The sequence below is a fragment of the Meriones unguiculatus genome (genome assembly GCF_030254825.1).
Source record: "Meriones unguiculatus strain TT.TT164.6M chromosome 13 unlocalized genomic scaffold, Bangor_MerUng_6.1 Chr13_unordered_Scaffold_34, whole genome shotgun sequence".
NCBI classification, from domain to species: Eukaryota; Metazoa; Chordata; class Mammalia; order Rodentia; family Muridae; genus Meriones; species Meriones unguiculatus.
The window spans coordinates 8960927-8986896 of NW_026843646.1; the positions used below are offsets into that span (position 1 = coordinate 8960927).

General features: G+C 38.1%; 1 protein-coding gene across 1 annotated transcript; it reads right to left on the reverse strand.

The window, feature by feature from the left end:
- LOC132650855 (vomeronasal type-2 receptor 116-like) lies at positions 1–24696 on the reverse strand. The gene is given in 6 exon segments (XM_060376188.1): positions 1–1049; positions 3209–3332; positions 4357–4584; positions 6578–7384; positions 7746–8037; positions 24497–24696. Coding segments are annotated over 6 exon segments (2577 nt in total). The 3' UTR covers positions 1–123.
- Positions 24697–25970: the final 1274 nt, after the last annotated feature.

A 25970-nucleotide genomic window follows, 5' to 3' on the forward strand; every position in this document is an offset into this window, starting at 1 on the left:
TACAAATAAATGAGGAACCATCATACTCTCATCATATTCTACCTGAATAAGAGATTTAGAATGGTGTGGTACTGGTTTTGTCATTGTATTTAATTTATTAACATAGGTTAATTGTAATTTTAACTAAATTTTAAATGGCTTCTTTCTTGAATGGGTTTTGTGCCTGATGTCAAGATAGGAGTTCTTATCTGGTCTTAACAAAATGATGTAGCACTTGGGGACAAAGATCAAACCAAGGAGAGCTGCACTGGAAGCCAAGACAGAGAAGGCTTCCATAGCCACCGTGACCTTCCCCTTTGTGCTGTGGTAGACAGGGAGGAAGGTGACCCACACACAGAAGAACACCTGCATGCTGAATGACAGGAACTTGGCTTCATTGAATGTGTCAGGCAAATTTCTGGACAAGAAGGCTATGGTGTAGCTCCCAAGTGCCAAGGTGCAGAGGTATCCCAGGACACAGTGGAAGGCTACTACTGATCCTTTGTTGCACACAATGATGATGTGGCCATGTTCAGCATGAGCATCATGATCAATGAAGGGTGGAGAGGTAACCAGCCATATTCCACAGAGAACAAATTGGATCAGTGTTAGGATGGGAATGATGAAGTTAGGGGCCCTTGATACAATTAACCACCTCACCAATCTAGCTGAAACAGTGACCTTGAAAGCAATAAACACTGTGATAGCTTTGGCCAATACTGTGGAAAGAGCCACAGTGAACAAGATTCCAAATGTTGTTTGCTGCATGATGCAGGTGACTGTGTTGGACTGGCCAACGAAGAGCAAGGAACTGAGGAAACAGATGCTGAGTGCCAATAGCAGGGTGTAGCTGAGAGCTCTATTATTGGCCTTGACAATGGGTGTGTCTCTATGCTTCAAAAAGACTACAAGAACCACAACTGTGATTGCAGGGAAGCAAAGTGATGTGGTGGTGAGAGCCATCCCCAAAGGATCTTCATAGGATAAAAAGCTCACAGATTTCTGGAGGCTGTGGTTCTTCTCTGAGTTTGCATAGTGACTTTTTGGACACATCACACATTGGTCCATATCTGTTCAGAAATTATGAACAGGATTATGAATCAATCCTCAGGTGTTCCCTTTCCCCCAAGTTGTTACTCAGCCTTAGTTCATTAAAATGTTTCCTGATTCACCTTTCTTTATTGTTTCAGAAACAAATACTAAGTAGTATATGAATCATTTCAAGACTATACAGCCATTTTTGCCTATGGTGATATTATTCCAGAATCACAGTCCCCTCAGAGACCAGCAGTAGATGACTCAATGCAAGAGCAAGAGAGCTTTATTGCAAGAGCAATAGAACTTGGGACCCAAGTCTCACTGATACAGCAGTAGAGAAGTGGGACCCTGAGCCCTGGAAGGAAAAAAAAACACAAGCAGGGGGTTTCCATGACAGCAAGCAATGGGGTTCATGCCTTGGCATTACAGGATTGGGTAAAAGTCATAGGGGTAAGGTGACCCTCTAGCTGAGGCACATAATCACAATTGGCATTCTTTTAAACTACATCTGGAATGCTGGGGAAAATTTTCCCAACCATTCCTCATTGATTGTTGCTAGGGAGATTGTGTTTTCTACCAAGTATTTATTCTGTGCTATTTCCAAGAAGCTGTTGCTAGGAGAGTTAACTTTGTTTTCTGCCAACAGCAAATTCTGTGACATTTCCTGGTACCTGAGTTCAGTTCCCGGTCAACATGGCTTCTCATTTCAAAATGGAGTCACCCAAGCCAACTTAAACTCTTTATTCACTCCTTTCCTTTTGCATAAAGAGGCCAGTCTTGGGCTCTTACAATTCATCGTCAGCCTCAAGCTGATGGTATTGGGTTTTTATTACCATTAACGGTATTGTCCCTATTCTTTGTCTAATGTGTCCTAAAAATTTCTTAAACAAGTGTGGTCCAAAAGTGACTAAAAGCAGAAGATTTAAGATTACCTTTAAGCTGTTATAATTCTGGCTCACATCATGAAATTTGCAGGCAAATGGATGTAACTAGATAAAGAAACATCCTGAGTGTGATCATGTAGACATATAAAGACAAATTTGGCAGGTATTACTTACAAGAGGATAGTAGCATTTTGATTACTAATAACCAAACAACAGTCTACTGATCATGGGCATCAGGATCTTTTCTAAGACTGAAACTCCAACCAAAGACCATGATGGGAATAACCTAGAAACCCTTCACAGATGTAGCCCATGGCAGTTCAGTGTCCATGGGGATTCAGTAGTAAGGGGGACAGGGGCTGTCTCTGACATGAACTCAGTGGCTGGCTCTTTGATCACCTCCTCTTGAAGGGGTTATCTTACCAGGCTACAGAGGAAGACAATGCAGCCAGTCCAGATGAGACCTGATAGGCTAGGGTCATATATCAGTGGACTATGGGAGGGGCAGAGGGGGAGAAGAAGATGGGAGGGGACAAGGGAAGTGGTGCAGCTGGGATACAAAGTGGATAAACTGTAATATATTAAAAACAAATAAAAATAAAAAAGTTGTGGAATTAGCCAAGAAATATTTGGTCTGACTTAAGGAACACTCAGGAAGAAGGATCCCATGAATGACACTTCTTGTATAACAAAGGTCAAGAGACTGGATATCCCAGAACCTAGGATAAAACCATATATAACTGAACTAAAAAAAAATCAGTAAAATTATTCCTAATGATATTCTGCTATATTCTTGGATGAGTGCCTTATCCAATTATCACTACAGAAGTTTCCTCTGTCAGGAGATCAGAGTGGATTCAAAGACCCACAACCAGGCATTATGTTAAGAGAGTCTAAATTGGAGGTCTATATCAAATTCCTCCTCCCAGCAGTCAGGGACTCCCACTAAGAGAGGGTGGTGGGTGGATTGTAAGAGTCAGAGGGGATGGAGGGTACCAGGAGACCAATGCTCTCTGAATCAACTAAGCAAGATGTATATGAGTTCACAGAGACCGAAAAAGCAAATTCAAGGCCTGCGCGAGTACACCAGGATCTCTGCATATATTTTACCTATTAGCCTAGTATTATTATGAGACTCCTGACTGTGGGAATGAGTGTGTCTCTGACTCTTTTGCTTTATTTTGGAACACTTTAAACTTCTAATCAAAGAACAAAAGTCTATCTCTTCTCTCCAAAACTTTTCCTTGGCTCAGGGATTGCAGACTTCTGTGGAAAAGTTGGAAAATTCTCTGTAAGCCTGTATTTACCTGTCTCATTGGAAATCTCATTGTCTGCACAAGGAGTGCAATCAAAGCAGCAGTCAGCCTTGCCTTCCCTGGCAGACTTCCTGAATCCAGGCCTACAGCTCTCACTGCACACAGACTGAGGAATCTAAGAGAAATAAAAACTATTAGCAAATGTTTGGGTTTTTATGAAAAATTTGAGTGAGTGGCATATTTCTAAGCATCATCATATGTTAATTTGGAAATGCTTACATGTACAGTGAAAGATAATAGATTTTGGTGTTGCTAATTTTGGAATCTTTTGGGCTACACAACCCACATATTTAAATCTTGGTCCAAAATATGTAGCTGTTGTCACTAAAGTAGTTTTCCAGAAGATCATGGTATGACTTCAGATTCAAACTGTTTCTATACTTACTGGCTACTACAGGGAGTTTTAATATCCAATGTGGTTGTGAATGTTGATTGACAACTCTATGGTACTTGGATTCTTCATTGACACTAGTCTTTGGGCATTTCTGTGAGAAGTTGTATGGAAACATTTACCTGAGGTGGATAAAGCCACCACAAAATGGGGGTCAATAATTCATTATCCTCCTGTCACAGACATAATGAAAAGGAGATGGAAGATGAGCAACTGTGTTTTTTGAACTCTGATTCTGGTCTGTGGGTTTGGTGTCATCACATCCTTTGTCTCATAAACAATATTTTTCCACTATGGTGGACTGTGTGCTCACAGAGTCAGCCAAAACAAACCTGCTCTCCCTAAAGTTGCTTTTGTTTACTGTTTATTTAAATCAGCAAAGCAAACACACATACACACACCCATCATGCTAATCTATCTTTTTCAGAGGCTAACAATAAAAATGTCACTTTACCACTCAGTGAAATTTCTTAGGATCAGTTACAAAATAAAGCTCTCAGTGTTTTGAGGCAATGACAGAAACCTAACAGGCAATATTCGTAAGAAATATGTGGGCATTTATAAGATTTAAAATAAAAATTTCCATTGAATAGAGTGAGGAAATGAGAAAACAGTCCTCATTGGCTGTTTAATTGGCTACTGGCTTGCTGAATATTGATTGATACTGAATAAGTGTCAAATGATCATTGCATCCTGAAAACTACTTTTTTTTTTTTTAGAGGTCAAAGTGAGTTAAGTCATGACTCACCTTTGTAAATGTTGCAGTCCATTGAATAATCTGCTCAGATAAAGACAACTGTTGACCAAGGGGAGCATCTGAAGAAAAGGTTCCTATTTTCACCTTTAATCCAAGACCCTTTGGAAAATTCCAAAAATTGAGAATGTCATAGTCTGAATCTAAGTGTTTTCTCCCATCAATTACTATGCGACCTCTCACATGATTTTTCAGTAGGGTGTTCTTTAGGAAAGGTAGGAGCTAAAACAGATGTAGAAACATAGCTTGGAGTAATCTAAGCTAATAAAAACATTTTTTAAAAAAAGTAGTGCAAAGCTACTCAGTGTTATTACCCCATCATAAAAAGGCATTTTTTCTTTTTATAATTTAGTTTTTATTTATTACAATTTATTCACATGTGTATCCACCTTCCCTTGTTCCATGAAATCCCTCCTGCCTCCCTCTTCATTGCCCCTATCCTTCCTACAGTCCACTGATAGGGGAGGTCCTTTTCCCCTTCCATCTGACCCTAGCCTATCAGGTCTCATCAGGACTGGCTGCATTGTATTCCTCTGTGGACTGGTAAGGCTTTGCACCCTCAGATGCAGGTGATTAATGAGACAGTCACTGAGTTCCTGTCAAAGACAGCCCCTGTTCCCCTTACTGGGTTACCCACTTGGACAGTGAGCTGCCCTGGGCTACATCTGTGCAGAAGTTCTAGTTTATCTCCATGAATGGCCCTTGGTTGGAGTATCAGTCTCAGAAAAGACCCCTGTGCCCAGATATTTTGGTTCTGTTGCTCTCCTTGTGGAGCTTCTGCTCCCTCAAGGTCTTTCTATCTCCCCCTTCTTTCATAAGATTCCCTGCACACTTTGCCCAAAGTTTGGTTATGAGTCTCAGCATCTGCTGGGTAGATTCTTTCAGAGGACCTCCGTGGTAAGCTCCTGCCCTGTTCCCTGTTTTCTCCTTCTTCTAATGTCTATCCCATTTGCCTTTCTTAATGAGGACTAATATTCTTACCCAGGGTCTTACTTCTTTCTTAGTTTCTTTAGGAGTACAGATTTTAGTATCATTATCATATACTATATGTCTAATATCCAATTATAAGTGAGTATATACCATGTGTGTTTTTCTGCTTCTGGGATACCTCACACAGCATGACAGGATACAGACTGGGAAAGGATCTTCACCAACCCTATATCTGACAAAGGACTCATATCCAGAATGTATAAAGAACTTAAGAAGTTAAACACCCACAAACAAGCTAATCTAATTAAAAAATGGTGTACAGAGCTAAACAGGGAATTCTCAATAGAGGAATATCTAATGGCAGAGAAACACTTAAAAATGCTCAATGTCCTTAGTCATCAGGGAAATACAAATCACAATGACCCTGGGATTTCACCTTACACCCATCAGAATGCATAAGAGCAAAAACTCAAATGACAACACATGCTAGAGGATGTGGAGAAAGGGGAACCCTCCTCCCTTGATGGTGGGAATGTAAACTTGTACAACCACTTTGGAAATCAATCTGGTGCTTTCTCAGACAATTAGGAATAGTGCTACCTCAAGATCCAGCTCTACACTCTTAGACATATATCCAAAATATTCTCAAGTATACAACCAGGACATTTGCTCAGAATTTTGATAACAGCTTTATTCATAATAGCCAGAATCTGGAAACAACCCAGATGTCCCTCAGTTGAGGAACAGATACAGAAATTGTGGTACATTTACACAATGGAATACTACTCAGCAATTAAAACAAGGCAATCATTAAATTTGCAGGCAATGATGGGAACAAGAATTAAAAGCATCTTAAAGGAGGCATCAGGTTGGCTTGGATTGAAGTGTAATGAATTTTGAAAACTACCTTCTCCTCAAGATAAATCCTTGAACTAAGCACAGCTAAGTCAGCAAGACAACAAATAATGTAGCTTCAGCTGATTCAAATTGCTTTGGAAAGATAGCAAAAATATGATCTTTTTGAATATATTCAATGCTCCCATCCTTAAAAGAAGGGCCCTGGTATGGAAAGTACACTTTAAAGTGATCGTTAACTTCATAACCCTGTGGTAGTCCTCAGAAGCATTTCAACCCTTAAGACTCTACTGTTTCTTCCCCTTCTCTGAGTAACAAATCCTTGCTTATTGACAATATGTTCTAAAATCTATGATACCTAATTTGAATGCCTTATGAAATAATAAAACACCACATTGCTGATATTACAACACACAAGAAAGGATATTACCTGCCAGGGGAAGAATTCCTTTTCTTCTTCATTAGTATATGGTTGTGTCTCTATTTGCTGAAGATTCATCTCATGGAGACTGAAGGCCACAGCATAGACAGCCTTGTATATATTGTAGCTCTCTTCACTTATGACAGGGTCAAAAAGGTGTCTGGACAGTAAGTCCAAAGAAGCATTGGGTTGGCAGTTTTCCAAAAGTTGACAATCAGACTCAGAAAATGAGCACTTGAAAAACAGAAACCAAAACTTAGGAAGATAAGTGTCTTCTGGGTATTTGTAGGGATTAACTGTTTGAACAAAATTTGTAAAGTCAACCATCTGTTCATGGTGGTGTGAAAAAATGAGGCTCATATGGAATGACTCTAACATGAAATAATCAAAATTGTACCTAACATCCCATTGAGAGTTTAAGATCCAGACTTTCCATGTCACTAACAATTCCCCAATAAGTCTCATTAAACCTTGCAAAGAAACAAAGTCCCCATAAATAACTACCACATTAGTTGATGATTCTTGACTCTTTATCAGATCTTTCCATAATGCACTGGAATATGCATTCTAGGTACTAGGGATCATTTTCAAAAAGCCTAAGCAGATGTTGTTACTCTCCATATCTTCTTGCAAGTCTGACAGAATCTAGATCCCTCTGTGGTCATCTGGGAGGATCAGACCAACCCAGGACCAGCTGAAATGAAGCATCAAAGAAACTATGGCAGTTGACAGATATGTGTCCTTGGGGGCCATCTGATAGAGAGAATTCAACTGACCTCGGTCATTTAAGGTAGACTCAAAAGGCCCAAATGTGAGCTGTATGAAAAGAAGATTGGAAACAAGAAGGACAACACTGGCATCAAATAGAATATAAGGACTGAATCAACAAATGCAAACAGTCAAGAGAATATAGTTTTCTCATATATTAAAAGGCAAACCCAATAGACACTTTTCTAAAAAAAATATTACTGACAGGTCTCCAGTTTCAGTAATGTAGTTTGTTTCACCCTCTTCTCCTTCCTTTCTATTTTAAGTAATGGAACTGTGGATATATCATCAAGTTCCTTCATACTTTTCTTCATAGATGGTTTATCCAAGTGCTCATTTTACATTTTCAGAAATACAGTAATGTCAAAAAAGAACACTTAACTCCTAGTTTCAACATCCCAATTCTCACCTGAGGTATTTTGTAAAGTTGTAGCAGTTTCCCAAGTTGGGAAGATATTTTCCATGATGTTCCTGTAAGTGCAGCAGGTGACATTCTCCTCAGTCCACAGTTGTAATTAGCTAGTGGTTGTCTCAACATTGTAAGCCAAACAAAAGGAGCTATAAGGATACTTGTTTCATAAGGTGCAACATTATAGAGATCAAAGCCAAGAGTTGTGTTGGGTGGAAGATTAGGGTTTCAGTTGATTTCCTCAATGGCAAATACCAGGAACAGAACAAACTGGTAGTTCTTAAACTTATACCTAAAAAGGATTAAAGGTTTAAAAAAAAAACATACTGGTAGAAGACATAGACCATAAACCCTCCTATTTAGTGCAATAATTTTCATAATTCAAATGCCAATGTTTCTATAAAATCTGTATTTTAATATACTCTCATCAATGATTGGAATTACAATTGCTATCTTAAGTAGGTAAGATTAGGTAAAATCCTACAGTATTAACCTTCCTTAGTTATGGTCTCAGGAAATTTAATTTATTATTATTTTGCTTTAGTTATATTGTATGTGTGCAAAAATAAATTGTCTATGAAAAAAACATTGGGTTCAGACCAAACATCAGAACTTTTGATGCCTGGACCTTGGCCCTTCTGCCTCAACAATTAAGAAATGTTATTATAGCTTGATCCAGTTTTTTGTGACAATAACTTATTTAGAGTATAAAACAAAGTTAATTCAAATCATATATTGCCATAGTTGTCATTTCTAAGATATTTTCTGAGTATCTTGGCCTGGAATACACCATGTAATGCCCTTGAGCTCATGGAAAACATCTTGTTTCTGCCTTCAGTTGCTGGAATTAATTAATGTGAATCCATATTTAAATTTATTTTAACTTTTTGTGTATTGATTAACTGTGTGCATTACTAGTGTGGATGTGAGTCTTTCTGCATATACAGGTTTATGAATGTCAATAAGTATGAGTGCAAGGGAGAAAGGACATCCAGGTTCAGTTCACATTATTCACAGTGTCCACATTATTTCACAGTGACTCTTAGTCATTTGTTCAATTATTCACTAACTGACTGACTTATTTGATTGACTGAAACAGAGTCTGACCATGTAGCACTGACTGACCTATAACACAATCGGGCCTTGAAATCACTAAGATTCTTTCTTCTTCTCCTTATCCAGTGCTGTGAAGAGTACTACACTAAATGACTCCACATTTTCTTTATTGTTTTCAGCACATAAGACTGGTATTGTGGCCAGAACACCTCTCCTGGGTTCTACCTGCCATATGATCACTGGATTGTAACACTATTTTTACGTTTCAGTGGAAATGTGAACTCAGATCCACACACTTTCACCTGGAGCACTTTATCTTATTAGGCAGTAATAATGTCTAATAATAACATGGTGAGGAACGATTTCAGTCTTCATGATGCCAAAAGTCCCAAACACTAAGAATTGCATTTCAACTTAGAGTCAAAGTGTGCTGTTCACAAAACAGTTTTCTTATGGCTATATTTAGTAAATTGTTCTTCTATAGAAATGACACATATTAAAACATTTTCAGAGTTTTATGGGAAAGTAACATTACTGTTTATATTTTGGAAAGATCTATAGGGAAGGAGATTAATTCTACATTAAGCATACTTTAAAAGAAAAGAAAGGGCACATCTTTAGAGGTAATTTTTTTTTTACAGAATTATGGCCTTCTAGTCACTATTTTTGTTGTTGTTGATATTTTCTTCATTGTTTGTATCTCTGATTCCTTGTGTTTTCCTATTCCTTTTTGAAACATTTTTTTTTCCTTTGAGAAACTTCTGGTATGTCACATGTCTGACATGAATGAAGTCTCAAGGAACATTGTAATATTTTTCTTTCCTATCCGTTTCTAGAAAGCTACTGTGATTTATAGATTGTGTTCCTCAGGTGTGTTTCTTATAAAAAGTAATGGATTTGTCTAGTAACTTCACCGAAAATGAAAAAAAAGGGTATACAATTTTTCCAACATTGCACAGAATCTCAAATATTGAACAGATAGCTAATATACAGAATATATAAAGAAACCAGGAAGATAAATGCAAAAAATCATGTAATTCAATTAAAAATGGGGTATAGAACTTAACAGAGAATTCTCAATAGAAGAATATTGAATGGTAAAGAAACAAATAAATGCTCAACATCCTTAGTGATCAGGGAAATTCAAATTGAAATGACCCTGAGATGTCACCTTACACTCATCAGAATGGCTAAGATCAACAACTCAAATTACAGTACATGTTAGAGAGGATGTCAAGAAAGGGGAACCCTCCTCCATTGCTGGAGGAAATGTAAACTTGAACAACCACTTTGGAAATCAATCTGGAGCTTTCTCAGACAATTAGGCATATTGCTACCTCAAGATTCAGCTATAACAGTCCTAGGTATATATCCAAAATATGCTCAAGTACACAAGAAGAACTTTTCCTCAACCATGTTCATAAAAGTTTTATTTCTAATAGCCAGAATCTGGAAACAACCCAGATGTTCCTCAACTGAGGAATGGGTTCAGAAATTGTGGCACATTTACACAATGAAATACTACTCAGCAATTAAAATGAGGAAATCTTGAAATGTGCAGGCAAATTGTAAGATCATTGAGAAGAGATCATTGAGATCAATGATTAAAGATCATCCTGAGTGATGTATTCCAGAAGCAGAAAGACACATATGATATATACTCATTAGTGGATATTAGATATATAGTATAGGATAAACACAATAAATTCTGTACACCAAAGAAGCTAAGCAATAAGGAAAACCCTGGGTAAGATGATCAAATCTCATTCAGAAGGAAAACAGGGCAGACATAGAAAAAGGGAAAAATAGGAAACAGGACAGGCGCCTGCCATAGAAGGCCTCTGAAAGAGTCTACTCAGCAGGGTATTGAAGCAGATGCTGAGATTCATAGCCAAACTTTGGACAGAGTGCAGGAAATCTTATGAAAGAAGGGGGATATGAAAGACCTGGAGGGCACAGGAGTTCCACAAAGAGAGCAACAAAAAAAATGAGCACAGAGGTCATTTATGAGACTGATACTCCAACTGAGGACCATGAATGGAGATAAGCTAAAACCCCTGCTCAGATGCAGCCCATGGCCACTCAGTCTCCAAGTGGTTCCCTAGTAAGGGGAACAGGAACTGTCTCTGATGTGAATTCAGTGGCTGGCTCTTTGATCACCTCTCCCTGGTGATCAGCCTTACCAGCCCACAGAGGAAGACAAGGCAGCCAGTCCTGATGAGACCAGATAGGCTAGGGTCAGAGCGGAATGGAGGAGTACCTTCCCTATCAGTGGACTTGGTGAAGGGCATAGATGTGGAAGAGGGAGGGAGGGTAGGATTGAGAGGGGATGATGGAGGGAGCTACAGCTGAGATATAAAGTTAATAAACTGTAATTAATAAAAATAAATTAAAAATGAGACAAAACAAATGATGTACATATCATAATTAAAAGTAATAAGTAAGGATGAAATTCTATTTATCAGTATGAAATCATGGAAACCACAAAATTAAGAGCAGTTTGACAGTTTAAAAGGCCAAAATACAAATGAAAAGACTAGCATTGAAAATATATTATGTAAAAATTTATTGGAAAAAAAACTCTAATCAAAAACACCTGGTATGAACTTAGTGGCCAGCTCCTTGATCACCTCACTTTAAGGGATGTAGCTTTGCCAGGCCGTAGAAAATGACAATGCAGCCAGTCATGATGAGACCTTATATGCTAGGGTCAGATAGGAAGGGAGGACTTCCCCTCTTAGTGGACTAGTGCAGGGGCACAGGGGAAAACATGGAAGTGGGAGACTAGGAGGATATGAGGAAGGGAGCTACAACTGGGATAAAAAGGGAATAAATTGTAATTAATAAAAAATAAATTTAAATATCATGCATCTTTCATATTTATTGTCTGTAATATGGGTCAGGAAAGCACAAGATTGCATACTATGGAACTTGATGATAAGACTCCATTGCTGAGGACACTACATAACTTGAGTGTCTGAACATTGAGAAATCAAGCTATTAATCACCTGGATGCTTTGATTTCTGGCTATATTTAATAGTGCTAGTAGGTGCTACACATGCTTTCAAAGTAAATAAAGGTAATATCAACTGCTATTCTTCTGTGAACCATGGGTGTAGTTATGATGGGTCTTATATCTTAGCACTATGGCACAAGAATGGGCACACATAATATATGTGGAATCAACTTTTGTCTAATTTGATTTTTGTGGTCCCTTCCATAGAATGGAACACATGCTTGCACTATAAAATGGCCAGAATCTATAAGTAGATAGGCATATACTCAAGCAGTGCACTTTATACTGCAATTCTACAAAATGTACAAGGTATGAAATAAATTCCTTATTGATTGTTGTACTTGTGGATTAATACATTCCTTAGCCTTCATAAGAGTAGCTTTTTTTCACTTTACATGGAAAAAATAAAGAAACCCATGACTGTTCATGGTACATTTAATAATAGACTATGAAGTGCTCAGACACAAATATGGCTTACATATCACACCCATTGCAATAAGCCTGAGGGATCATGGCTGAAGAGAAGTGAGACAATTTTAAGGGCCAAAGCCTGTGGATAACCTCAAGGAAACATTATTATTATTTTTTTTTGTCCAGGATAGGTGCATATGTAAAATCACAATGAATATGAAAAGATGTGCCAGAACATGTGTACTCAAACAAAACAAAATGCTATCCTGGAGAAGGAGATGGGCAGAAAAAAATCTCACCACTAGCTGAGATGCAATAGGGAGGATTTGATAGTTACTGGGAAAGAGATAGTCAGTTTCTTCACTGTTGTGACCCCTAGGTGGTCAACCACACAAGGGAAGACTCCAATTACAGTAGTACTTATAGAACACATACTGCACTTGACTGGAAAAATTAAGAAAACACAAAGTCAAGTAGGGGCTACTTGTAGAGAGAGTGGATATGGTGGTGGAAGTGGTGATGTTGATGAATATGATCAAAATGTTTTATATGAAATTATTAAAGAAGTAATAAATATATTAAAATCCCAAAATAAAATAAAATTTGTGCTGGTTGGGCATTTTTTGAAACTGGGAATGTTTTCTCCTACTTCCAATGTCCATCCCATTTGTCTTCCTAAGTGAGGATTGATTATATTACCCTGGATCCTCTTTCTTGTTCATCTTCTTTAGGTGTACAGATTTTAGTATGTTTATCCTATCTTATAGGTCTAGTACCCACTAATAAAGGGAGTATATATCATGTATGTCTTTCTGCTCCTGGGATACCTCACTCAGGATGATCTTTACTAGATCCCACCATTTGCCTGCACATTTCATGATTTCCTTGTTTTTAATTGCTGAGTAGTATTCCATTGTGTAAAAGTACCGCAATTTCTGTATCCATTCCTCCACTGATGGACATCTGCTTTGTTTCCAGGTTCTGCCTATTACAAATAAAGCTGCTACAAACATGATTGAGCAAATGTCCTTGTTGTGTACTTGAGCATCTTTTGGATACATTCCTAGGAGTGATATAGCTAGATCTTGAGGAAGCAGTATATCTAATTGTCTGAGAAATGGCCAGATTAATTTCCAAAGCGGTTGTACAAGTTTACATCCCACCAGCAATGGAAGAGCCTACCACAGAGGGCTGCTGAAAGACTCTGATTAGCTGTGTATCAAAGCAGATACTGAGACTCATAACTGAACCTTTGGTAGAGTGCATGGAATCATATGAAAGAAGGGAGAGTTAGTATGACCTGGAGAGGACAGGAGCTCCACAAGGACCAAATATATCGGGACACAGAAGTCTTTTATGAGACTGTTTCTCCAACCAAGGACCATATATGGATATAACCTAGAACCCCTGCTCAGATGTAGCCCATGGTAGCTCAATATCCAAGTGGTTATCCTAGTAAGGGGAACAGGGACTATTTCTGACATGAACTCAATGGCTGGCTCTTTGACCTCCCTCCCTCCAGGGGAGTAGCAGCCTTGCTAGGCCACAGAGGAGGACATGGCAGTCAGTCTTGAAGACACCTGATAAGCTAGGGTCAGATGGGAGGGGAGGAGGACCTACTCTATCAGTGGACTTGGAACGGGGCAGGGAGGAGATGAGGGGGGAAGGGAGACTTTGAGGGAATGAGAGAGGGGGTTACAGTTGAGATCCAACATAAATAACCAGTGGTTAATATAAGAAAATATTTTTTTAAAAAGAAAAGTAAATAGGTTTTGCCAATGGACAAACAGATTCAAATGCATAGATTCAAATGTATACCTATGTAAAGATATGTATAATGTGACAATTATATGCATGTAAGTAAAGGATTGCAAACACATTATAGACTGTGATCACTACAACATAGTCATGACAAAGTGGCAGAGGATTTCCAATTCTCCAAACACAGCGGTAAAAACAGATTGGGAAAGGATCTTCACCAACCCTATATCTGACAGAGGGCTAATATCCAGTATATATATATATATATATATATATATATATATATATATATATATATAACTAAAGAAGTTAATCAGCAACAAATCAAGTAACCCAATTAAAAAATGGGATAAGAGCTAAACAGAAAATTCTCAATAGAGGAATATTGAATAGCTGAAAGACACTTAAAGAAATGCTCAACATCCTTAGTTATCAGGGAAATGCAAATCAAAACAACCCAGAGATTTCACCTTACAACCATACCTCCACTGCTGGTGGGAATGCAAACTTGTACAACCACTTTGGAAATCAATCTGGCGTTTTCTCAGACAACTAGGAATAGCACTTCCTCAAGATCGAGCTATACCATTCCTAGGCATATATCCAAAAGATGCTCAAGTATACAACAAGGACATATCCTCAACCATGTTTGTAGCAGCTTTATTTGTAATAGCCAGAACTTGGAAACAACCCGGATGCCCCTCAAGTGAGGAATGGATACAGAAATTGTGGCATATCTACACAGTGGAATATTACTCAGCAATAATAAAAAAAAAAAAAAAAACAAGTAAAATCATGAAATTTGCAAGTAAATGGTGGGAACTGGAAAAGATCATCCTGAGTGAAATATCCCAGAAGCAGAAAGACACAGAGTGTATATACTCACTCATAAGTGGATATTAGACATATAATATAAGAGTAACATACTAAAATCTGTACACCTAATGAAGCTAATCAAGAAGGAGGACTCTGGCTAAGATGCTCAATCCCCATTCAGAAAGTCAAAGAGGATAGACATCGGAGGAGGGAGAAAACAGGGAGCAGGACAGGAGCCTACCAGAGAGGGCCTCTGAAAGGCTCTACCTTGCAGGATATCAAGGCAGATGTTGAGTCTCATAGCCTAGACTTGGGCAGAGTGCATGGAATCTTATGAGAGAAGTAGGAGATTTTAAGACCTGGAGAGGACAGGAGCTCCACAAGGAGAGCAACAAATCTAAAAATCCAGGTACAGGGGTGTTTTCTGAAACTAATAATCAAACCAATGACCACTCATGGAGATGGCCTGGAACCCCTGCACAAAGGTAAACCATGGCAGTTCAGTGTCCAAGTGGGTTCCATAGTAATGGGTACAGGGACTGTCTCTGACTGGAACTGATTGGCCTGCTCTTTGATCACTTACTCCTGATGGGGAAGCAGCCTTACCAGGCCACAGAGGAAGACAATGTAGCCACTCCTGATGAGACCTGATAGACTAGGATCAGAGGGAAGGGGAGGAGGACCTCCCTTATCAGTGGACTGGGGCAGGGTTTGGGTGGGAAAGAGGGAAGGAGGGTGAAGATTGGGAGTGGAGGATGGAGGGAGGTACAGGAGGATACAAAGTGAATAAATAATTAATAAAAGTAAAAAAATTATTAAAGAAAAAAGCAAGTATAGAAAAAAATGAAATGGAAACTTTATTTCATCACTTTTTTAGATTCATGTTTTGAAAACAATAATATGTCATAAACTTTTATACCACTTGTGTTTATGACCTACCTAGTCAGACACTGGCCATTTTTCACTGCCAAACGTGTTCCATATCAATGAGGGGACCCTAATAATTGAATCAGACAAACGTTAATTACACATACAATATGTGTGACTATTTTTGTACCAAATTGCATATCATGTAAGGCCTATCATAACTGTATCCTTCATAGTTTACAGATAAAATAGTATTACCTTTATTTCCTTTGGAAGGATGTATAGCAATTTCTAGCACTATGAAATATAGCTAGGGAAGATAAAGCATCCAGGTGATTAATAGCTTGATCTCTCCATGTTTAGAAACTCAAGTTTTGTAGTATCCTCAGCAATGGAGTCTTGACATCAAGTTCTGCAGTTGCCAATCTTGTACCTTTTTGATGCATATTATAGATAATAAATATGCAAGAGGTATGATATTTAAATTTGTTAATGTGACACATGATGGATCCATTAAATGCATACAAGTTCACTGAGATGTACAGGATTCAGGACTGGTTAATTTTGGTATCTTGAGTTTTTATTTAAGATTTCTTTATAACACATTTTTTACTTAAAATATTATTATTGCTAGTGTCTACATTCCTACATTAGTCATTGTAGACTATCACAGTGCTCCTAAATTTCATGGTTTTCATGATTTCATCCTGCTAAATACAAGCGAATCCTTACTTGTTACTTTTAAATTATTTTATATACAATATCACTTATTTTGTTTCATTTTGTGTAAAGTTTCTAGACAAATCTATTAAGTTTAAAAGAACAAACATTCTGTTTCCATTTGTGGATTTCTTTGAAGAATAATGGTGTCAGCTTTCCTTTGAAGGTCTGGTAGAATTCTGCCCTGAAACCATCAGACTCTGGCCTTGCTTTTCTTTTTTTTTTTGTTTGTTTGTTTGTTTTTTTTTCCTCAGGAACACTTTTGATGACAACTTCTATTTCCTTGGAGGGATATGGGGTTGTTTAATCTATGTACCTGATATTAGATTAGCTTTTGTAAATGGAATCTGTCAAGAAAATTGTCCATTTCATTTGCATTTTCAAATTTTGTGGCACATAGGCTTTTGAAGTAAGACCTAATGATTCTTTGAATTTTCTTAGTCTCTGTCCTTATGCCCCCCTTTTTGTTTCTGATTTTGCTTAGTTGGATAGTTTCTCTGTGCCTTTTAGTTAGTTTGGCTAAGGGTTTGTCTTTCTTGTTGATTTTTTCAAAAAGCCAGCTCTTGGTTTAATTGATTTTTTGAACTGTTGTATTTCTTTCTAATTTATTGATTTCAGCCATTGATTTAATTATTTGCAGCTGTCTACTCCTATTTGGTATGTTGGCTTCTATATTTTCTAGGGCTTTGAGGTGTGCCATTAAGCTTCTTGTATGAGATGTTTCAAACTTTTTTCTGAAGGTACTTAGTGCTATGAACTTTCCTCTTAACACTGTTTTAATTGTGTCACATAAGTTTGGAAAGTTGTGCCTTCATTGAATTTTAGGAAGTCTCTAATTTCTTTCATTATTTTTTCCCTGATCCAGTTGTTCCTGAGTAGAATTGTTTACTTTACATGCATGTGTAGGAACATTGCCATTCTCATTCTATGAGACAACAGTAACGTTGAAACCTAACCCACACAAAGACCCAACAATAAAAGAGAACTTCATACCTAAATCACTTATGAACATTGACGCAAAAATACTCAATAAAATACTCACAAACAGAATCCAAAGCACATAAAAACTGTCATCCACCATGACCAAGTAGGCTTCATCCCAGAAACACAGGGGTGGTTCAATATACAGAAAACCATCACTGTAATCCACAGTATAAAAAAAAGAAGGATAAAATGACAACACATGATCATCTTAGATGCTGAAAAAGCATTTGACAACATCCAACATCAATGTTTAAAATTTGAAGAGATCAGGGATGAAAGGCACATACCTAAACAGTAAATGCAATACACAGCAAGCCTATACCCAACATCAAAGTAAATGGAAAGAAACTTAAATCAATCCCACTGAAATCAGGGAAATGTAAGGCTGCCCACTATCTTTTTTTTAAGACACCATATTTTATTTTATTTTTATTCTTTTTTAAAGTTTATTCTTCTCTTATACATCTTGACCTCAGCCTCCCTTCCCTCTACTCATCCCAGTTTTACTCCCCTCCTCCCTTCTTTCCCAGATCTACCACTCCTCTGTTTTTCTTCAGAAAGAGTAGGCCTGTTTTAAATAGCAGGGAAGGAGTGGCTATGTAAACCTTTCCAGATTCTAATAGAAGGAGCTAGTGGCTTGCTGCTGCTACACGAGGAAGCAATGCTACTGATAAGCTATTGCTCTGTTTCCCTTATAATGGTCATGGCATGTGATTTCTTTTTTTTTTCAATGCAGTTTATTCAGGAACCTTGAACAATCCACGGACCCTGGGGAAAGCCAGCCCACAGCTTAAATAGCCTCTGGGTAGCCAACCCACGGGGGCAATGCAGATAGGTCCACATACATGGAAGCAAGCCAGATCCTCAGCCTTAGCCAAATGTGGAATTGTTCGTGACAGAGAGCACTCACCATCGGGAAGGTGGAAGGCAGAAATCAGCTCCATCTTTAAGGCATAGCATTCCGCAGCTCTCTACAGTTCCCCCTTTTTGTTTTAGACGCATCAGGCAAGAGTAGAGGTCTGATCTCTGATATTAGAAATAAATTGGGACTTTGTACAGATGTTCATTTAGGTGTCATCCACCCAAAGAGCATCAGACCCGACCGATACCTTTTTCTTAGAGGCGGGACCTGGGGCACCAACCCGCATGCAATCAGACATGCTCTTCTCTGGGTCCAAAGCGGCTGACCCTGAGTGCAGTGCTTAGCCTCGCATCCTGAGCGTATCATTTTAGCTTTTTATGGTATCCAACCATGCTTGGGGAGAATGTCCTGCTTCAATGGCTGTAAAGGCCTGAATGATCATGGCTGCATCACACTGTTGTGAGACTCTAATCTTGCATATATACCACAGGCAAACCAGGGAGACCAACACCAGAAGGCCTGCTAACGCTCCCATGCCCGCCCATTCCTTCAGATGATTCATGGCTGCAGCAATCCATGTTCATAATCCTGTGGCTAGTCCTGTGTCCACTCTGGTAGAATTTACTGTGACAATGGCCACTCTCAGCTGCTCCATCGTAGTATCGAATTCTCCAGTCCAATTACCTAACATATAGCTCGACAATTGTTTAGACAGATTTGCAGCACAGGAAAAATTCTCATGTTGTGTGCTAGTGACACAAAGTCCAGCATACTTTCATTGACAGCCAGGTTGAGCGATTTGCCATAGGGTATCAATTTGCTCCTGCACGAGGTCAATCCTCTGATTGAACACCATCAAGCTTCCTTTTAGTTGAGCATTAATTCCTTTATGTACAACTAAGGCATGAGCTATATTGGCTAAATGATTATTCAGGGTCTGAGCAGTCTGCCTAGTATGACTCATGGCTAATGCCCTGGTGGTATCTCCAACAGCCGCCAATGAGATGGTAGTAACAATGGTGGCTGTAGTTCCAAGATCCCTTTTCTGTCTGAAGAGAGTCATAGCGTGAGGGGCATCAACGGGCACAGGCACCCAGTGAGGCATGTGAGTAACCAGGGCATACCTAAATTTACTAGCATTCCAGCATTGGGCAAAAAAGCAAGTATCATTACCACAATTACTTGGCTCTATCTGGCTAATAATGAATAAAAATGGGGGATATAGACAAACAGGTGTGGGCTTATAGGAAATATTATGAGAAGCCTTAACCCCTCGTTGGAACATCCTGCATCAGTTCTAGAACTAGCAGTGGTGGTGTCCGAGGTCTGAGTAGGTTCAGGAGACCATTGCCCCCAGGGGCGAGACGTGCTCCATGCCAATTGACTAACTCCATGTTTTCCTCCAATTTTGAAAGTCATGTAAGGTTCTTAAATTATTTTTTCCCTTTTTTTTAAATTTTTCATCAATTACACTTCATTCATTCTGCATCCCCCCATAAGCCCCTCCCTCCTCCCCTCCCAATCCCACCCTCCCTCCTCCCTCTGCTTGCATGCCACTCCCCAAGTCCACTAATAGGGGAGGTTCTCCTCTCCTTTCTGATCTTAGTCTGTCAGTTCACATCAAAAGTGGCTGTATTGTCCTCTACTATGGCCTGGTAAGGCTGCTCCCCCCCAAAGGGAGGTGATCAAAGAGCAGGCCAATCAGATTATGTCAGAGGCAGTCCCTCTTCACATTACTATGTAACCCAATTGGACTCTGAACTGCCCTGGGCTACATCTGTGCAGGGGTTCTGGGTTATCTCCATGAATAGTCCTTGGTTGGAGTATGAGTCTCTTGGAAGTTCCCTGTGTTCAAATTTTCTTGTTCTGTTGCTCTCCTTGTGGAGACCCTGTCCTCTCCAGCTCTTACTATTTCCCAGTTCTTACATAAAATTCCGTTCATCTGCCCAACAGTTGCCCATCCGGCTCAGCATCTGCTTTGATAGTCTGAAGGGCAGAGGCTTTCAGAGGCCCTCTGTGGTAGGTTCCTAGGTTGTTTCCTGTTTTCTTCTTCTTCTGATGTCCATCCTCTTTGCCTTTCCGGATGGGGATTGGACATTTTAGTTAGGGTCCTCTCTCTTGCTTAGTTTCTTTAGATGCACAGGTTTTAGTGGATTTGTCCTATGTTGTATGTCTATATGAGTGAGTATATACCATGTGTGTCTTTTTGCTTCTGAGACAACTCACTCAGGATGATCCTTTCCAGATCCCACCATTTACCTGCAAATTTCATGATTTCCTTATTTTTCATTGCTGAGTAATATTCCATTGTGTAGATGTACCACAATTTCTGCATCCATTCTTCAGTTGAGGAGCATCTGGGTTGTTTCCAGCTTCTGGCTATTACAAATAAAGCTGCTACAAACATGGTTGAGCAAACGTCCTTTTTGTGTACTTGAGCCTCTTTTGGATATATGCCCAGGAGTGGTATGGCTGGATCTTGAGGAAGCACTATTCCTAGTTATCTGAGAAAGCACCAGATTGATTTCTAGAGTGGTTGTACAAGTTTACATTCCCACCAGCAGTGGAGAAGGGTTCCCCTTTCTCCACAACCTCTCCAGCATGTGTTGTCACTTGAGTTTTTGATCTTGGCCATTCTCATGGGTGTAAGGTGAAATCTCAGGGTTGTTTTGATTTGCATTTCCATAATGGCTAGTGAGGTTGAGCATTTCTTTAAGTGCTTCTCTGCCATTCGGTATTCCTCTACAGAGAATTCTCTCTTTAGCTCTGTTCCCCATTTTTTTAAATGGATTACTTGGTTTGCTGCTTTTCAGCTTCTTTAGTTCTTTATATATACTGGATATGAGTCCTCTGTCAGATAAAGGGTTGGTGAAGACAAAATGGGAAAAAGCCTTGAAATCATTGGCACAAGAGACAAACTTCCTGAAAAGAACACCAACTGCACAGGCTCTAGGATAAACAATTAATAAATGGGATCTCATGAAACAGAAAAGCTTCTGTAAAGCAAAAAACACTATTTTCAGGACATAAAAGCCTACAGATTGGGAAAGGATTTTCAATAACCCTCTATCTGACAGAGGGCTGGTGTCCAAAATACATAAAGAATTTAAGAATTTAAACTCCAACAAACCAAGTAATCCAGTTTAAAGTGGGGCACAGAACTAAACAGCGAATTCTCAACAGAGGAATATTGAATGGCAGAGAAACATTTTTTAAAATGCTCAAAATCTTTAGTTATTAGGGAAATGAAAACTAAAATAACCCTGAGATTTCACCTTGTAACCATCAGAATGGCAAAGATCAAAAAACTCAAGTGACAACACATACTGGAGAGGATGTGGAGAAATGGGAACCCTCCTCCATTTCTGGTGGTAATGTAAACTTGTACAACCACTTTAGAAATCAATCTTGTGCTTTCTCAGAAAATTAGGAATAGTGTTACCTCAAGATCTGGCTATACATATCCTAGGCCTATATCTAAAATATTCTCAACTATACAATAAGGAAATTTGCTCAACCATGTTCTTAGCAGCTCTATTCATAATAGCCAGAAGCTGGAAAAAACCTAGATGTCACTTAATGGAGGATGGATACAGAAATTGTGGTATATTTACACAATGGAATACCACTCAGCAAGCAAAAACAAGGAAATCATGAAATTTGCAGGCAAAAATGGTGGGAACTAGAAAAGATCATCTTGAGTTACGTAACCCAGAGGAAGAAAGACACACATGACATATACACACTCATTAGTGGTTATTAGACCTATAATATAGAATAAACACACTAAAATCTAAACTCCTAAGGAAGCTAAAGAAGAAGGAAGACCCTAGGGAAGATGCTCAATCCTCCTTCAGAAGGACAAATTTGACAGACATTGGAAGCAGGAGAAGACAGGGAACATGACAGGAGTCCATCACCTAGGGACTCTGAAAGACTCTACTGATTGAGGTATCAAAGCAGAAGCTGAGACTCATAGCCAAACTTTGAGCAGAGTGCAGGTAATCTTAGGAAAATTAGAGAATACTTCATGAAGTGTTTATTTATTCAATTAGAGTAAATAAATTTGAAACACAATACAATGAAATAATCTTCTCATCCACCATTTATAAAAGAAAATTCACATCTATTAAAGTAAAATTTTGAGATAATTGGTAGAACAATGTTGACAATGACTGTCATCAGAACTCACTTCTGCTAGACTCTGAAAAAAACCTTACATCTTTATTAAATTTTCTGAGAAAAGTGGAGCTGGGAAATACAACTGGGGCACCAGTTAAAAGAACAATCTGGAGATGAAGAAAGATCAGTGGATACAGAAGAGCAGATACCAAAGGTGTACTTCTCTGTTAATGAATGCAGGTCAGATACATTCTAGACCTCCATGATAGGATTTAAAGGACACTGAATGGACATTCTGACTGTGTACAAAGACTGCAATTCATGGAGATATAGAACTCAGTTATAAGGCTGAAGACAGGAGTGGAAAAATGTTCTCACTATCAAGATACATTTAGAGGTGGAACCATTTTCACTGTAAATATACAGAATGGTCAAAATGTATAAAACTTTCCAGGATTATTTTTACACACACTTATAGAATATTCTAGAAAACTCACACACACACATAACACACACACATATCCAGAAAAAAAATACTACAATCTGCTGTATATATAGTTAGAAAAACTGCTGTATATATACTTAGAAAAATGTTTTGGATAAAGAGTTTGATGATATTGTATAATAAAAATATTGTTTTCCTTTATGAACTGCTTTGATTTTATTCTGACTATATAAAATCAAATACCTTTTACAGGTTACAACCCTTTCATTCATCATTTACAAGCAAGACACTCACAGGTCATGTAACTGAAAGTAAACTCTTTTCACATATTGACTTGTTGGTGCATAATATTGAGAAAAGCACATACAGATGTACACTGGGGCCTGAGCTGCTGAAAGTAGAGAGCAGGGAAAAAGGAAAGTTATAATGGGTATTAGTTATGATGAAGTAAAAGGACTCCACCAAACATCCCAAGTCCCCAGTATTCTAAGCCTATGAGACAGATTTGTGATTTTATTTGAGAGAAAATATGACCCTTAAGAAATTGTTTACTTTGAATTGCTGATTATAATTACTGAGTTACAAATTATTGCATTTACATATAAAATTTTGACTCTATGGCCATCTATGATGTGTTTGTTTCAAACTAAATGTGTCATCACCCCAATATATCTGATAATTTTTTACATCTGATCATATATCTTACTTCACTGTCCTTGATTTTTTACTTAACATCCCACCAAGGTTTTAACAAATATGTAACGTCACACTAAGCACAATTCACCTTCATAACTATATATAATATTGTAAATATCTACCTATTGTCTTTCTACCAATTTCCTCATACAAGTTCTATTGCTCTATTTAAGTGTCTTTTTAATTTACCCATAGAGATTTGTGATATCTGTATTAGATAAGCACCCTTTATTTCCTCTATAAAGAGATACAATTGAATATTTGTGTAGGAAAATGTGACTTCTGACATTATTATTCCTTAAACTTGCATAGTTCTGAAAAGCTACAGTAAAAACAGTCTTAAGTGGCCACTCTCACATAATGAGCATTTTAATGCACACAACCATATAATTGAACCAAAGCACTGGAAACATATGGCAAACAGGTAAATATTTTTAAATCTGTTTGAGAATAAAAAAAAATTAGCAAGGAAACACTCAGATGCAAAACAAAGAATATGAGATAGAAAAAGTTATATGTTGAGAAAAAAAAGTACTCCCAAAATTTAAGGGTGACAAACATGTTGTAAAATCAACTATATAACAGAGAATAATTGTCACTTTAGCAACATTACAGGCACTCAGGAGTCTCTACATTCAGTGGCATCATCTCTTTTTACAAGAGCATATCTGGACTTAAAGAAAGCCCAGAAGCATCATGTCATACTTAGGTAAAATTATCCATACTCTGAAAACATATCACTGAAAATATTCAAATTATTTGCCATTACAAGCATGATAAAGAAAAATCATGAAATTCCAATAGAATATGAGGAAAGCAAAATGAATAACATGAAAATTATCATTTGAAAGAGGAAAATTAATACACATGAACCTATACTTGAACATACTTGATAATGGAAAAGAGTGATTGTGAAAAACACAAGGAAGTTTTAATCCATACATCATTTAAGTCACAATAATTCTGAACTTTTAAAATGAATAATTGTACTTACTGTAGGGTAGCATCATGGAAATAGACATCCTTTAGACTGGTTTTGGTTGTATAAACAATATGAAGAGGAAAAAATGCACCAAGCATCACATCTCCTTCACGGTGAAAATCTTCCTTAATTTTTCCATAGCATTCCTGGTTAGTAAAGGCACACACAAAATTGGGAAAATACAGGAGACCAAAAGTAAAAATCCAGATCATCCTATTAACATGTGCATATGCCCAGCCATAAGACTGGTGGATACAGCTGTAACTATGCCCAGCATGTATATATTAAGCTCAAGTGTTTGGGAACACCTGTGCTTTTCACTTTGTTAATTAGTGCAGTTGTTATACTAATCACCCCAAGTTCTTCCTGACACTTCCTCCACTGCCATTGAGAGTTCTGAAACTCTGCCCTTTGGCTCTGCATCTGAGGTCCTGTGTTCTGCTTGAAAACAAGTTGGAAAATGTGTTTTGAATCTTCTCTAGCCACAGGCATCATGATTTCAGCAAAGAAAATAGACAGCAAGAGCTCAGGGATCAACTTCCTAATTGGAGTGTTTTGGCCAAGTTTGAAGCAAGAAACTTTTCCTATGACAAGTTTGGGTGAAGGCATCCTAGATCAGAGGAAGGCCTGAAAATACACATATTGTGCATACACAGCAAAATAAAAGGATCATGCTTTTCCAAATCCGAAGACAGCCAGTGGAATTGACTCTTCCTACTAAGCATAAGTCTTTCAGATATTCTTCCATGATACATACATCTGTATCTGAAAATGACTGTGATGTCTTGCACCCAACACAATCAGCTCATTTCTCACTCTGGAAAAGCCAATAGTCCTGCTGCTTTCTTCACTTCTAAATCATTTACTTCATTTCAGTGCAGAAATCAAGTCCCCTGTTTACATTCTGAGATTTGAACTTCCATAGTTCTACACCACTCTTTTATCCTGGGTTAGTCACTGAGTAGAGGTGTCTTCCATTCCTGCATTTTGAGCAGTGTATTCATCCACTGCTTATTCTGATTTGAAAAAAAATAGCGTGTATGTGAGAAATACTACTCATTTCTGTAAAATATAGACTAATTTAAAGCCATCACAGTTGGTATTTTAACATACTATACTGATGAAAGTTATTCTGTCCAGGGATCTATTCCCTAGCCCCTAGGAGTTGTAGGTCAATAAATGTACTGTGTATTATGATGTGGTTAGGACAGCAGGACCTCTAAAATAAATTGACTTCACTAAGAAAGGCTGGTTGAGTTTTGAGTGAACAGAAGCTCAAATGACAGCAATTTGAAAAGAACTACAATAAATATGTTAGCAGGCCATACTGTAGCTTGTCATGACTTCTTTTCTGTGTCAGATTAACAATTTGCAATGACTACATAAGAGATAGAACCAATCCATTATAAGACTATATGCAATGAAAAGGCACAGGAAAACTTGCTTCCCAGTAAACCACAGTTCAGTGCAATTCTGCATAATAGCT